Source organism: Seriola dumerili, unplaced genomic scaffold, assembly GCF_002260705.1.
Source record: "Seriola dumerili isolate Sdu_G_001 unplaced genomic scaffold, Sdu_1.0 BDQW01000003.1, whole genome shotgun sequence".
Classification (NCBI taxonomy): domain Eukaryota; kingdom Metazoa; phylum Chordata; class Actinopteri; order Carangiformes; family Carangidae; genus Seriola; species Seriola dumerili.
This window is the reverse complement of record NW_019174258.1, coordinates 7,957,608-7,973,824: the sequence shown is the minus strand read 5'-3', so window position 1 is coordinate 7,973,824 and position 16,217 is coordinate 7,957,608. Positions and strand designations below refer to the sequence as shown.

General features: G+C 40.3%; 1 protein-coding gene across 3 annotated transcripts in view; it reads right to left on the bottom strand.

Moving 5' to 3' along the window:
- LOC111218713 (neuroplastin-like) overlaps positions 1 to 14,581 on the bottom strand; it is a 28,449-nt gene extending 13,868 nt beyond the window's left edge. Inside the window, exons 1-2 of one of the 3 annotated variants that reach the window (XM_022741151.1) lie at positions 13,984 to 14,581; positions 2,806 to 3,153 (exon numbers count right to left, since the gene is read on the bottom strand). In XM_022741151.1, the coding sequence (XP_022596872.1) occupies positions 2,806 to 3,153; positions 13,984 to 14,062 (427 nt within the window). In that variant the 5' untranslated portion in view covers positions 14,063 to 14,581. The remainder of the gene's footprint in view (positions 1 to 2,805; positions 3,154 to 13,983) is intronic. The other 2 variants (XM_022741143.1, XM_022741158.1) reach the window with 2 other exon arrangements.
- Between the last annotated feature and the right edge of the window lie 1,636 nt (positions 14,582 to 16,217).

The window sequence follows — 16,217 nt, the reverse complement described above, 5'->3', positions numbered from 1 at the left end:
AATCCACTGAGATCTGTGTAATTAGTGAAAGTGATACTACATGCAAAGGTTACGTGTATGTATTTGAGTATGAGACACTCATCACTTGAAAAGTGGCTGAAAATTTTTTTGGGTTTGCTTTTTCACAAAGACACCAGCTGTGTTTAGCTTGAATTCATGTGGGCCATGAGGAATTCCAAAGGTGAAAAGTTTTCCACCCTGAAATCAAAAGACAACTGAGAATTATCCACACAAACACTCAAGCCATTCCTGCACCACAATCCACTTTTAGCATTCACTTCTCTGGCCATTTGTATCTTGAGTTATGTTCCAAACAGCCATTTTACCAAAACATGGCTAAACAGACATCCATGGGAATGTCACGAGATTCAAGAAGGGTGTAGAAATGGATGTACGACACAGAAGCCGTGTATTTAACCATATTTTGGTGTAACAATCAACAGTGATGGAGGAGTGAATGGAGAACTCTCTACAGACATCCATGCTTTTTTTTTCTGGCATGAAAACTTGTCACCATTGGAATCAATCATAACTGGCATAAATTAAAGCTGATGACAGCTGATGTTCTTTGTTAAAGCAATAGTACAACATTTTGAGAAATATGCTTATTTGTTTTTTTTCATGGAGTTGGATTAGAAGATCAATACCACTCTTATGTCTGTAAATATTAAGTTACAGCCAGTGGCCTCTCATCCTTGGTTAGCATAAAGACCGGAATCAAGGGAAAACAACTAGCCTGGCTTTAGGCAATCACTGCTCCCGGTCAAGAATAAAACCACAAAGTGCCATTTTTGCACTTCGGTTTTCGTATGGATTACTGGGCTGTAAATGTGCTGCTTTACTTTTTACCTTTGGACAGAGGTAGGCTAGCAGCCATTTCCGAAATGTATGCTAAACTAAGCTAAACAGCTATTAGCTGTAACTTATCTTTACCATTTAGACCAGTGAGTGGTATCACTGTTGTCATAAAAAAAAAAAACAACAAACAAATAAGTGTATTTACAAAATGTCAAACTATTCATTTCACTTTTTTTGAGAGTTCCATACTCAAAAGACAGATTAAGTACACATATTTTAAGTACACATAAAAAGCATACATTCAAAAGAGGTATCGACAGTAGATTTTGTCCATGCATGCATGCATGAGGTTTTTTTTTTTGTTGTTGTTGTTGTTTTTGGAAAATTCAACATTAAAATTGCATTTAATCAAAATCCAAATTCCAAATAGAATAGCAATTAAAGAGCTTTGTAATGGGAATGAAATACTGTATATACATATATACATATACTGATTTGGGGAATACTGATTTAGAGCGATTCACATTCACAAACTAAATTAAGCAAAACTAGGAGGCCAAAACAAGACAATCAGACTTCAGCATGTTTCCTCAGCTACAAACTATACATTCATATCAAGTGGCTATTATGTATAGCCTGTTATATACATGTAATAACTTGGATATTACATGTATATGCAAAGAACATTTACTCCTCAGTAATGACAGAATATATGTAGTTATGATTTGAATTGCAGGTTTGGGGGAACATGGGGAACAACTAAATGAAACAAGTGAACAGCTGCTGTCTATTGCACTTCTTATAAGAGTTGAAATTTCATCAACCTGACACCTAATCCAATAGTGCTCACCAGAAGTCAAAATTTGTCAGTCCAATCAGAAGAGCCAGCAAAAATCAGACTCCTCTAAGCTTCTCAGAGAGCTTCACTATGACTAACAACATTCCACATCTCCCTGTGCTCCAGTGGGCAAAGCGCTGAAGCATACACAGATTAGAAGAGTCCAGTTGAAATTCAGTTTGTTTGAATGTTAGTATGCATAGAGCAGAGGGGTTAAAGGATATAATGTCATTACTGATTCACAGTCACACGCTTAATGGCTGAGAAGGCACAAGGTTACACATTGCACAGGCAAGTCCAGAGAGACTTTTGTAGAGGTGAAATCTCTGTCTCGAAGGCCCTCGCGTGGTCATATCCTTTATTTGGATTACCACACACAAATTTGAAAGCAGAAAATGTTTGCTTTTATCAGGAAACAGCTGACAGCAGGAATCACTCTTTTACGCCTTAACGGATCCCTCCTTGTGTCTTCTTACAGTCCCATTTACACTGCGCCCAGAGTGAGAAAGCCAAATCAAAAGCACCATTACTTCAAAGCGCCACTAGGTTTCCGCTGCATTTAGCAGGCAGGGCTTTGAAGTAAATAAAACAATCCACGTAACGCAAAGGACACAACATAATGTTGAGGGAGTAAGTATCACAAATAAATCCAGGAATAGGGAATGGATCAAATTAGGATATAGAGAAAAAGTTAATGATCAGAATATTGCAAAAGGACACATGAGACAGTAAGAACAAAGGTCTGGTGTAGGAGGAAAGAGGGAAATGTAGATAGAGACTGGGTAAAGTTCCTCGGTTTGTGGTCATTTACAACAAGATGCTCAAGGGATTTTGGGAGAGACAGGGGGTTTACTGACTTCAGTGGAAGAGAACATAAATTCTTTCCAAACCAAATAAGGAACAAAATGTAATATTAATGAAAACCAAACAGGAAAAAGCAACCACTGGCATAAGGGATTTAGACGATTAGAATTTTTTTTTCTATTTTTACTACTATAAAAAGAAACTTAAAAAAGGAACATGAATAAATAACGTTGTTTGTTTTATTTTTGCCTGGCCAGTGACCACTGTGGTGAGGGTGAGCTCTTGAGAGGTTTTTACGGGTTGGAGTGGTTGGGACAGGGGTAGTTCGTTCACCATCTAGGTACTACGGGACATAGACCACTCACTCTGTAGCACCGAAATGGTGGCCTGGGCACGGATCCAGGTGATGGCTGGGTTTTGTCGGAGGTCATTGCGCCTGGGGTCGTTGCTGGCCCGGCACTCATAGGTCCCAGAGTCCTCCAGTGTGAGGCGCGTGATGCCGAGCACACTGACCCCATTGGTGCCGTAGGCCGTGTTGATAGATACCCGACGCTTGCGGGCTCCGTCCCACAGCTGCTTGAAGGAGTCGGCCCGGTTGATCTCAGCATACCACCACTGGATCTCTGGAGTGGGGTTACCAACCACGTCGCAGTACAGCTCAAAGGTGTCCCCCGTAAGCTTAGTCTCAGACATGGGCGACTTCACAAACCCAGCTGGAGAGGAAAAGCGCATCGGGGTGGCAGGAAGGAAAGGGCAGAAGAGGGTTAGAGAAATAGGAAGATGTGGAAAGGTCAAGGGATGGAGAAGGAAACAAATTTAAACAAAAGAGAGGATGATTAAAGCCAAAGGAAAAAGAAGCAAGCTTAAAATCATTGATAGGTGAAAAAGAAAAGATTGATGATTGTCTAACACCAGTCCGTTCAACGTCAAGGTTCCCTGGCCCACTGAGGCCTACAACTGTCAAACAAAGTCATAGTCAACCAGTCTTAAGTCTGTACCAGCAAATCATGCTAGTATCTTGTGTATTTTCTTTTTCTTTTATCTCTTTCTTTCTCACATGTAATCTTACAATGGTTAGTGTACCAGGATTTTTAAGGAATAAACTTTCATGTTATTATGCTTGAACAAACAGTGTAAACATTAGTACAGTACAGTGAATGCAGTACATATAAATCTTAAAATTGAACAAAACACTTACAATATATAGACAGTGAAGGAGAGAGCTATCGTAGCATCCTCACTGAGTTTGATCAGTCTCAGCCAGTTCCTTAAAGGTTTGTTTATCAGAGAGCCTTGTCAAGATGAGCAATCACCCAACCCTTTCCTACATTCACTGTGATGCAACAATCAGTGGCACCACTCTTACTTGACCCCATTGAAATGAAAAGTCCTCACGAATGTGCCACACATTTGTCAGTGCTGAAAAAGAAGACTACACAAAAAAATCATGGGACTCATCAAAATCAGCGGCTTAGAGATTTTCCCCTTGACCTTAAGTCTCATTGACACCACTCTATCAGAGGAATGAATGTTATTTAAGAGTTATTAAACCTGCTGAAATGGAAAGCTATGATAATGTGCGTCCTGGGTACAGCGAGCGTCTTCGGGCTTCTAAACTATCAGGTTATTACCTCCACCAGAGATGTTAGTAAGTGTTGTTAGTTAGAACAATGTCTCATCAATAAAATCTTGAAAGTTAGGTCAAGGGGAGTTTGTTTTTGGTTTGGAAAATCCCATAATGTGTCAGAAAGGTGTGCATATCAGGAATACTGATTCCCCCCACATCTCTTGAGAAAGTGCAGTGGAAATCTGTCGTTGAGTGTGATGGTATAAATAGTCTTGCTCCGGTCTGTTCGATTTTTTTGCAAATAAACTCGAAACTTCGAATCCACAAGTCACAGTTCCAGTCTCATCTATTACATCACCCCTTTGGGGCCAAGACAAGTACACCCTGGACATGCCGCCAGTCTGTCACAGGGCTAACACATCCAGATGGACAACCATATTTACACTCACATTCACACCTACGGGCAATTTACTGTCACCAGTTCATAATAATCTGCATGTCACGGGACTATGGGAGGAAACTGGGAGGAGTTCCTGAAGGAAACTCATGCAGACTCAGATTCAAACGCATTGCCTTCTTGCGTCACTGTTTTCTTGCAAATGATATTCTAGAATGCTAAATAATAATAATAATAATAATAATAATGATAATAATGATAATAATAATAATAATAATAGTAATAATAATAATAATACCTATTTTAAAACACAGAATGAAAATGCTCAGATCTATTTTAAAAGTCTGTATAGTTATTTGTCATTATAATATACTTGCACAAAAACTAATACATTTAAATAAAGCTGGAAATGCCCATTAAAAGCAATTCACAGAAATCATCACAAACAGACATAACTGTAAGTATATATGTATAAACCTGATCTCTTTTCGTCCATATCAGCTATTGCTGGTAACACCATAAATTAGGTCAACCAGCTTTCATTTTGGATAAGCTGGAATTTAAGAGCAGGTTTTCAAAACTCACATCTGGTCAGAGTGGAACAGGATAGTTCAACCAGCTTCTGCGTAAAACCCTGAATGAACTGACAGTTTGGAATCACACAGTTGATTTGGGCTTTTAAAGCAAAATTTGCTTCATATAAGTAACACATGGAAACTAAATATGCACCAATATCCCCAATACATCTCGTCAGTGGCATTTAAGGTTATGGAGTCAGACAGACAGCCCCCATTTTTTCTAACACTGCCGGACTACCTCACTTGCATGTGAAGCAGGAAATGCATTTAAAACATGAAACATAGTGGAATTCAAAATAAAATGGGATCCATAGGCATTATTATCACAACTGTAAGCGCACCATGCTGTGTCTGTGCCTGATTCATGACCCTGTTCCACATCAGTAGTTAGCCCAACAATACACTGCCAGCCTTAATGAACCTCATCTAATGACAAATCACCTGGACCACAGACACTGTTCTCTGCAGCCCCTGCAGCCTGTCAGCTGTAAACCACATGTGCTTAAATAAATCAGAAAAAATACACTGCCTTAACTCTGCCCTGAATTGTTGTAGAGGAAATGGGAACAAAGAGCCTGTGGTCTCTTGAGTGTTGTGTCTAACTACAACAGCTTACAGGGCCTCCCAGATCTGTCTGCCTTGCTCAAAGTAATGCATCATAGGCACATGAACAGATAAGCCTGTAGAAGCCAGAGGAAGGAGTGTCAGCAACTGCAGTATTCAGCTCACTCCCACAATGAAACCAGGTACATTTTATTTAAATAAGTTTATTGAAGGTTTAATTGCCAAGTGAAAATAAATACCACTCCCAAGGTTTACATGGTTTATTTTGGTCATTTTCCACAATGCGGTATTGCACAATGTTTGCAAAGCTTGAGAACATTATTCCCATTGCACTGGACTCCAACAGGCTGTCAAAATACAGCCAAAATATTTGACATACTTGACAATGCATGGATTCTAGTTAGTGCCATGGTAACAAGTCTGTTGCCCAACACCAGTTTGTGACTCACAGCCAAACGAAAATAAATTAGACAATAGGAGAGTGAGATTATGAACAGAATTTAGCAAAAAAATTGCAGTCTTCCTATTGGGAGATGTGTCTGAGGATATTAGGTGCTTCCAACTTGTGTTTCTATGTGCAATGCCTAGAGATATGCAGAGTAATTAGCATTTGTTTCCTTTCTCTGGAAACATCTGGGCCCATCAAGCTCACCACATAATCCCAGAGGGTGAATCCAAGCCTATCCGCCTACACTTTGAAAGCAATATTTCAATTTGACAGAACATTTACTATGGCATTCTCTACTATTATTATGGATATGACAGTAAATTGGCTTACCACATGGCATAGATAACCATTGTCAGCCATGCATAAGAGCTCATAATCACAGTATAGTATCTGCTTAAAAAAAGTAATGAATGTCCTCCAAGGTGATGGCAAATTAAATCAGAAAAAGGAACAGATGACTTCATTTAAATTCAGGCTCAGGGAGGCTCTGAGGAGAAATACGCACAGAACAAACTACAGACAACACTCGGCCAATGAGCAGACCAATTTTCATGTTGTTTAAACAAGGAGCTTACACTGGCAGTGAAAACAAAACACAAAGCAGCCAGCCGGTACTCATTCATTTCAAATGCAAGCTGGGAGACAAGAAGTGACAAAGACTGTGGACGGTAGAAATATCTCAGCAACTACAACAGTAGAGGAAAGATGAGCAGAGTTCATCTTTATGCAAATGAGTGGGGAGGCGGTCGACTGAAGGGCAGATGTGTTGACTTTAGTTCAGTTTGTTCTGAACAAATGCAAAAAAAAGAAAAAAGCTGATGCTTTCTATTTATTGTGCATTGACATCAGAAACAGGAAAAAGTGTGAAGGAAAATTACAGAAAACAAATAGTTTTCCAGTCAATTTAATGTTGTTATGGCATGTTATGTAATTCCTCAAAATTCACAGTATGGACAGCAGAGGAAAGACACAGGGTGAACTTCCAGTGCATGACAAAGTCACTATCAGCGTTAGCAAACAGTTAAAATGGACATGTATGCAAATAAAAATAGGACATAAAAAAGCTCTCTAACACACAGTTTGAGAAAGAACATACTGTACATAACAAAAAATACAGTAGGTCTAAAAACAAGTAGATTGGTCTGTTTGAAATCCTAAATGCTGGTGATGGCAGTTTTCATATGTAGACTAAAAGCTTCATTTGAGCTTTAGTAAGTGAAACTATCACCTTAAAGCTCTGTCGATCAGGCTTCTGTCCACTGTTTACACCTAAAATCTATCTTTTAGTATCAGACACTTGCCTTCTATAGGCTTTAAAGGTAGATTATGGATCATGAGTAGCTTGCTCCTTTACGGTGATACTTATATGGCCAGTGGTGTATTGACATTTGCTCAGTTGCTGGACGGGGCTGATTGCTAATGCTTGCAGAGTTAACATAGGGATGTTGTTTCAGCTAATACCTCCGAGTGGCTGCTGGTTGCTGTGTATTGTAATGTCACAAGCATTATTTGTAAGACCAACATAATGCTTGTACCGACACAGATGAAACACAAACTAAAGTGTTAAGTAAGCAGACATTGCTGTGGTGGGGTTTTCTTGCTGGTTAGTGTCACTGTAAATTGGTGGGTGTTATTATTATATATTATTAAATGTGGTATTCTTAAAAGAATATTACGGGATACTTGAAACAAATGAGAGTTTCACTGCAGGGGGAGACATGATGTTTCTCCCTGTTTGGACAAGTGTTTATATGAGTGGATGGTTTAACAGAAATTATTCAAGACAAATGAATTAAGTCCTTCACAGTGCCATGTCTGACTTGCACGCTTTGCCTCACTTTACTCCCAGTCCCAGGTTGACATGTGCACAATAGTATCACAAAATAACCCGTAGTCTTCTGTGACAAGCTCTGTCCAAGGCTGCATGGAAGTCACAGTCATTACAGCCTACCTACTCCAGTGATGTAGGTAGAGAGGAGAGCTTCCCTGAGGACTGACAGCTCGCCACACACCACCACCGTGCAGCCTGAGAGTGAGTCAGCTGCCTGCCTACAACCTGGATCCCTGTCCGCAGTCGCACAACACAGACAGAGAAAGCAGCGAGTAGGAAACCCCCTGGGGCCACTGAACTGGTTATGTGCTAGGCAGTGTGTGTGTGTGTGTTTGTGTTTGTGCGTGTGTGTATGCGTGTGTGTGTGTTTGAGGTTGTGGGTGTGGATGCATCTTCGTTGTACATGGTACTGCGACTGAGAAAGATGTGTGCCTTTACAGGTCATTTGTAGGACACAAAAGATTACAATTGCGCCTATCATTTAGATTTTAGTATCTTTCACTCCCTGTTGTCTATCATGTTGCAAGATCACCTACTGCATTGTAATTTGCAAGGTAAAATGTTACTACTGAGTAACATTTTCTTTGATTTACTCAAAGAAAACCAAGGGATTAGGATCTAATTTAGTGACGGATTTTGGTGAAATCTAAATTCCGATCATGTCCACATTAGACCTAATTTTGTGTTGAAGTTGGGCAGAACTATCCTGGGGGTGTGTCAAGGTCACTGAATACCCAGAAAGAATCATAAAGGTGTAGCTTGGCCTGCGCCGACAGGTGCCACAAAACAAATACTGTGAGTCAGGGAGCTGTCAGTCAAGCATAGTGTGCACACACCCACACAGTCCTGACAAACGGTCAGATTAGGTTTAGGTGACAATGGATGTGTGAGTCTCAATCGGCCATAATATCTTTAAAATTTGTCTACACCCTCTCTCTACTGTTTAATCTACCAGAGGGTGGATAACACGCTTTGACACTGCCTTAATTTAACTTCTCCTGATACATAGTGTGTCAAAAACATTCAATTTAAAGGGCCACATTGGTGATTTTGTGTGCTAGAGCCCATTCACTATAAATCACATGTTCTTTATATTACTGCCAACCATTTCTTTACATTCTACAATCTTTAAGTCTAAGTTTTTAAATGATTGTCTTACCTAACAAACATCCAGTGGTTTCTATTCATTGTCTCCATGTTTGACAAGGGTCATCACCAAAACTGTACTGTTTAACCTGTGTAGAGAGGGGCTGTTTTTTTACATTCTTTTACAGGTTTAATCACTGGCTGTTGAGAAAAACATGGCATTCTCATTCTTTGTTGCTGGAAAATCAAACCCAGAGGCCAAACAAGACTTTCGGTTTGTAAGTTTGATAGATTCTTGTATTAAAATGGTTGCTGTTCGGCAGCCGAAATATGCAGTGCTCACAAATGAATAACCAAAACCACTTACACACAATGATATCAGTAAATAAATATAGTACATTCTTCTAAATGTTTACCATGCTGAGTTACCAGCATCAACCAAGTTTCAAGTTTTTGTAAGGTGACATTCATGTATGCTAGAATGAATGTAAAACAATCTCTGCGTCTCTACAAGCAAATGTACAGGAATATACAGGAAAAAAAGTATGGCTGTGATGATGTACACAAGGCGGCTCTCACCACACGACAAAGCGGTTAGAATTTTCCTCACTGACTTTATCACATCACTGATCTGCCTTATGTGATGTCACTGTGGTTGAGCAACGTGACAAAAGATTGCCGTTCTTTGCAAATCTGAATTTCAAGAGAAAAAATATGACATTTGCGCCGACCATTTCAATCTTACTAATAATACAGGAGTCTGTCACTCAGATCATAGAAGAGAAGAAACAGCTTAATAAGATTTAAACCCCAATAACCCCTGTTCTGGGTAGAAATTCGCTAATCCTATCCTCTAATCACAACCAGCAAACACTTGCTAGTTCTCTTTCAGAGGTCAAAACAAGGGAATTCAAATGATTTGATGTAAAACCTGAGAAGCATGGAGATAGACGCGTCATGTTACACTGATTTTCATCGCTGAAATAACAAGAAAATTCCAAAATTAGAAAAATCACACCTCCACGAAAGTGTCTTCCACCACTAACCATAGTTTTCTTCATGGGCAACTAATGGTATTCCCCAATCTCCTACATCTATCCTATCAAGTATTATTATATATCAACTTAAATGACTCTGCTTTGCTGAACATCAGCTGGCAAGAGTCTGTAGGTAAAAAAAAAAAGCAACCTTGTGTCTGCTACGTCACTTGTTAAAATACCCAGGCCGATGGGAGAAATAAGGCCAGGTTTAAATGAAAATAACCTCTTTGAGTGTTCTGTCTCTGAGCTGCCCTTGTGCCCTTGCTCCGACACAACAGCCAGTAGTACAGAGCTGTGGCTAAATTGGGGAACCTCCAGCTGCGGCTGAGTGTAACTGTATGAATGTGAAGCAGGGTGAGGCTGAAAAAAAAAAAAAAGCACAGCATGCATGCTCAGCAAAAACCTTCCCTTGACAAATCACTATTTAAAAAAAAGAAAAACACTGCTCACCTTACGGCCGTGCATCAGTATGTCCCTGCATTGTGTTTTATATGCTGCTCCTAATCAGTGCAGTTCATATCAGATTTCACAGTGGACAAGCATGACTCATTTTAAGAGCTGGCTTGAGTCCTACAGAATATTTTCCAGACTCACGAATGTAACTTTCTCCACAGCCGGGACAGTAATGTGATTATGGACAAGCTGCTGGATCATGTTGGTCTATTGATTGAATGGTACATAGCTGTTAAATGCTGTTGGTCTGCAGCATACATTGCAATACATGTATAGCTTTCTCTACATCATGTCTTTATACTTCGATAGTGTAACCTTTGGAGGAACTAATCTTTGCTGTTGTGCGTGCCTAGTGGTCATAAGGAACCAGTTAAATGAAAGAAAACAAACGTAAAATGGTTCATTTTTAACATGAAAGTCATTATATCAGCTCATGATTCTAGAGGCTATCTTGACATGAGCTGTGTGTTTGGGCTCACAAAAGCAGTGATAATACAGCAACAGAGTTGGCAGCAGAAGCAGGCTACATGCTTTGTATTGGGAAATTATGTAAGACACAGAGGCACTTCTTCAGGTCAGCCACAGCCACCTTCTCAACAGCCTTTATATTCTTTGCATAAAGATCACATCATCTCTCAGCTTAAATGATTCACAGCCACCTAAGCGAGTCTTTAGAAGGCTGTGCAGCTGTGCAGCTGTGCACAAGGAGGCCGTCCATTAAGAGTTAATGGATTCACTTTCACAAAAGGACCTTAAAGCCACAGTTCTCAGTGCTGTGGCTTGGTGGTAAAAATAGAAACGAGGCAGAATGGACGGATGCTATTTACAGTCCTCCAAATATCTGTCGCAGAAACTAGGCACCTATAGTAGACCTACTTTTCCCTAAACGCGAGGGAGTAATGGCATGAATTCCCTCTGCTTCCCAGATCGTCTCTTGCACTTATAATTATTATTCTCCCTACGTCACTCCCTGAACTCTGTAATATCACAGGAAAATCTAGGATTGCATAAGAAGCCATGCACCGATTACCCTTAATCTGAACTGTGAGAGAGAAATGAAATGGCTTTTGGATGCATGCAAATGTGAGTAAATCTCAGAATATTACCTTCAGTGTTAAACTAACTGTAGCTTAATACAGCTGTGGTCAAACATGTAATAAAAGTAGGGTCTATTTACTGGAAATGAAATGCATCTATATACTTGCTATGAATTTAGGATCTCTGCATACAGTATACAACAGATAACGCACTGATATCCCACTGAACCCTGACTGCGTATATACTGTAAATATATATATATATATATATACACAAATATATACACAGTGTATATGTGTACATTTACAATATTCGTGGGGTCCAAAAACCGGAAGCCCACTATACTTTGTTTGGAACCAAAATACTGGACGCCACATGTTTAAGTGGCTGTTTGAAGGTTAAGGCTTGGTTTTAGGTTAGGGGGTTAGGCATCCATTTGTGATGGTTAAGGTTACTGTAAGGAGCTAGGGAGTGCATAATGTTAGCAATGGGTACCTATGAATATAGTACAACAAGGGTGTGTGTGTGTGTGTGTGTGTGTGTGTGTGTGTGTGTGTTTCTGTGGAGTGAACTGGGCCTCAGTGAGTGGGAGCTAACACAGCGCAGAGACCACAGGAAATGCTTGGAATGCCTTTGCTTGGACATTATCATACAATAGAGGGATTATTGGATGTTTGATTTTTTCCAGCTAGCAAGTTGAGAGAGCGCCTCACTGTGTGTGCACACACTTTAAGCACCTCTGAGACATTAACAAAGAAGAAAGAAAGGAATTCGAGGGATAATATTTTGTTATATAATTCCTGTGGCATTTAAGTTTCCTTTTTTTATCTCCTCACATGCTGAAGATCTAGGCTGATTTTGTGATTTCTTGTAGTATCATCTACATTTCAATAACTATGCACTGTGCTTTGCATATTAGCATTAATCAAAAAAGTGTAGTAATTAATTACACTAGAGTTGTTGAGACTCAAATAGTGTTGAGCATTCTCCATTTCAAATACTTGCTAAATTAAATCCTTAAGGTAGGACAGTGGTGGAGTGAAGTTTTTCACAACCTTCTCATCCTATCATCAAAATACATGTCTTATTAAGTTTTGCACAGTGGGTGTCTGATTATCCCACAGAAAAGACGAAGTGAACATTAAGCATTAAAATTATAAGTATGCGGAGTAATTCTCTGCCTTATCTCATTTTTATTTTATTTTTTTGAAAGGCGATTAGATGATGTCAGTGACGTTGATTTGTCAACACGAGGCCTTGACATGTGGGTATAGCAGCTTCTGAAAAGAAAGGCAATGATTACTTTGTTAACAAAAACTGAAATAGACTGGGCCATTTGCATACTAAAGCACCGACTTGTCGGGGTTGCTCACGGAAGCTATTGAGGTTCTTTTAAAAATTGGAGAAAAAAAAATTCACTTTCATTTCATGAATGTCTGCTGATTTGTGTGCCCCTCTGGGTGATGTGATTCAACAGAATTTGATAACAGGACATGCTGTAGCAGAAGAGGACAGCCTGGAACACCCAACAGCATGTTGCTGCTGACATTTATTTAAACCACATCAAATTGTTTTTATTGTGATTACTGCACAGTGAACTTTTGAAATTAAACTCGCAAATGAACATGCTTTGCAGCTCTGAATGTCTGACAACCAAATGTCTTATGCACTCTATCTGGATACTTGCAGAGAAGAAACATCTGATGCTCAAACACTGAACATCAGATAAGGACATAAGGAAGTTAATTTTGTATTTAGGTTTGCAATAACCAAAGTTAGGCAAAAAAGTAAGGCCCACACTTACTATGGCATTAGTGGAAATGTGGCATAATAGGGAAGCAGTTTTCTCTATGAACAGATGCAGAAGTCCAACACCTGTGAGACAGAAGGGCCTGGAATTTACAGTATTTCAAACACACACTGGGCGAGACTTTAGTCTGTGCTTGTGTGTGTTGACAATACTTCATCAGCATCCAGAGCAGGTTAGTCTTGCTTGACATACTCTGCTCCCTAACCCCCTTTGACTAAACAAACTGCACACTGACAGCCCCAGGCTACCCATAGACTGTACGTAAATATTCACAACTAATTCCATGAAGGTACAAGCCCCAGTTTTGCTCCCAGCAACAACGCACTTTGCCTGTTTTAAAACACATTTGACAACACATTCTATTTGCCCAACAGTGACAGTTAATTCAGTCGCATCTACACTATAGTACAGTGGTTGGCATTACATGAGATAACCTTGCAAAAAAAAAAGAAAAAAAAGATGTCACAACAACGTCAGTTTTCCTTCTGTTTTCTCTGGTTAAAGCTCCGTAAAGGTTTGACTGTGTGGTCAGTGACTGAATCAGATTTGTTGGTGTCTAACTCTGGCCTTCTTGTCGAGATGCGTGAAACTACAGTGTAGTAGAGGCTTTATCGCAGTCATTCTCAAAATCCTCTGTGGCAACATATCGCTCGGGCGTCCTCACACAAGTCAAGTCACTTTCCCTCAACGCGATGTTTACAATTATGCCATGGTCAAATCTGCTTTCTTACCGTTTTGAGCCGAGATGAAAGGCAGCATCAAGTTCCCTAAAAGGGCCACCGCCAGCAGCATCACTGCGTTAGGATGCATTGTTGGGTCTCTCGGTGAGAGTACCAGGGTCTCGGTCGGACGAATGTGGGAGGAGAGCTCGTGTATTGATCACAGGATCTAGAGAGATGGGCCCAGCATAGCACCGGGTGCTTTAAAAATAAGCAGCCGAGGATTATTTGAAAAAAAAAAAAAATGTCTCCCAGATTCAAAGACCTTAAAAGGACAGCGACGGGTGAAGGGTCCGGGGACGAGGCCAGCGGCTCAGGGATGCCGATGTGCAGCCATAGGCGGTGAAGAAGCCTCGTCGGATTGCGGAGGAGAGGTCTTTGGATGTCAGGGAGATTGTCCACAGTGTAGTTGTGAAGATTCAAAGATGCGCAGACCGATGCGCATTTGCGCTCTCACGCTCACGGTTCGGTGATTAAAATGAAAGTGGCGCACAAATTATTCCCGAAGGGAAGTGATGTAGCCGAAACATAAGTCTGTTATCAGCACCGGTCTATTTTTAATACCAAAAAAAAAAGAGAGGAACAGATGCTGGTAGGACACCAACGGCAGCAACGACAAGCTGCGCGTGCCCTATGCGCTCATGACCGTGGATAAACACACATGTACACAGAGAGACACGCTGACACACACACACACACACACACACACACACACACACACACACACACACACACACACACACACACACACACACACACACACACACACACACTTAACACGGATGTAATGTTGTTTGTGAACTCAGGCAGTTACAATGTAGCTCCTCAGCCTTCATTTCCTTATCTGCAGATAAGCTTCAATTTTTTATAAATTTTATTATGAGATGACAGGTCCACATTTCCATCTCCTGCCATTTGGAGGAAGGTGTTCCTGCTCATTCACTATTTCCTGACTCCAGGAATAATCTAGCTGTATAATTTCATAACCCTGTTTAGCCGCTCTTTCAGCAATACTAATGCAACCTATAGATTGCCAGCTGGTTTACACCAGCATACAACTATGCAGAGCAAGTGACAGATGTCTTTAAAATTAAGACATGAGTGGTTGCAATTAAGAAAAAAATGCAAGGGTTAATATGCAAATGAACTGAAGGCAATCCTGCCAGAGTTTTCACCAGTCACATCCTGTGTCTCCAAGCCTGTTTCACAGTGCCTCAATACTCGCTCTTGTCAGGTTTTACTGTGAGGAGATTATGGTGATGCTCTTGAGCTCACTGAGGTCATTTATAAATTATGTCATCACATCAGTGGCCTGGGTGTTCTCAAGCTGTATGTACCACATCCCCTTCAAAGTTCAACATGGCCTCCTGTAATCCGCTCTATCTTTTATCTGTGCTGCTGCATGGGCGCCCTCATGTGGCCAGTTGAGGTAAACTGGCAAGAGTCTGAATGCATCTCTTTTTTTTTTTATTTCACACAATTCAAAAAAAGAAGGAAAAACACCTGAACACATGATACATTTCAAAATAGACGAGCAGTTTTAAGAGGTTAAATAAAATAGGTAAATTATGTGACATTTCTTTCACTAAATATCTTTTACCTGTAACAGTTCCTGCTTTTATTTAGTTGTAGTGTAAATTTGGGCGTGTAACTTGATTATTCAATGTAAAGGCTTACCCTTTGATTTGTGCGAACACCTCCATGCATTTGTTTTTTGCTGAACTACTGCAGAGGGCCAGTCTGTGCTAAACTGCAGAACAAACTTCCCTCCACTTTACAGCCCTCCCTCCAGTTTGTCCATGGGAGACCGCATTTAAAATGTAACCCCACCTGAAACCTCACACAGACCAATCAGCCAGAGAAATGTCAGAGCAGACGGCACACCCTCCTTTGTTCAAAACCAATCAGAGTGGAAGTGTGGCATTTTGCCCGAGGGGAAAACTTACCCCTGGATGAGTTAATTACGCATCACTTAGCTGTTGCCAATGTGTTCACAACGGTGGACCCTCTTTTGGGCTTTTTACAACGATTGTCTTCATTTTTCGGTCAATCTAGTATGGAAAGTAGACAACAATGGCTTACCAGGCTGAAAAATGAACTTAGCAACAGTCCTCTGGTATCAAATGTGGCTTTTGGCTTTATCCTCATGGGACTAGAGAAGCTGGTGGAGCTGGAGTTTGAGTGTCCTTGCAACCCTACATGGAACGGAGTGTTTTCATCAGCATTCTTCATCATTCCTGCCGTCA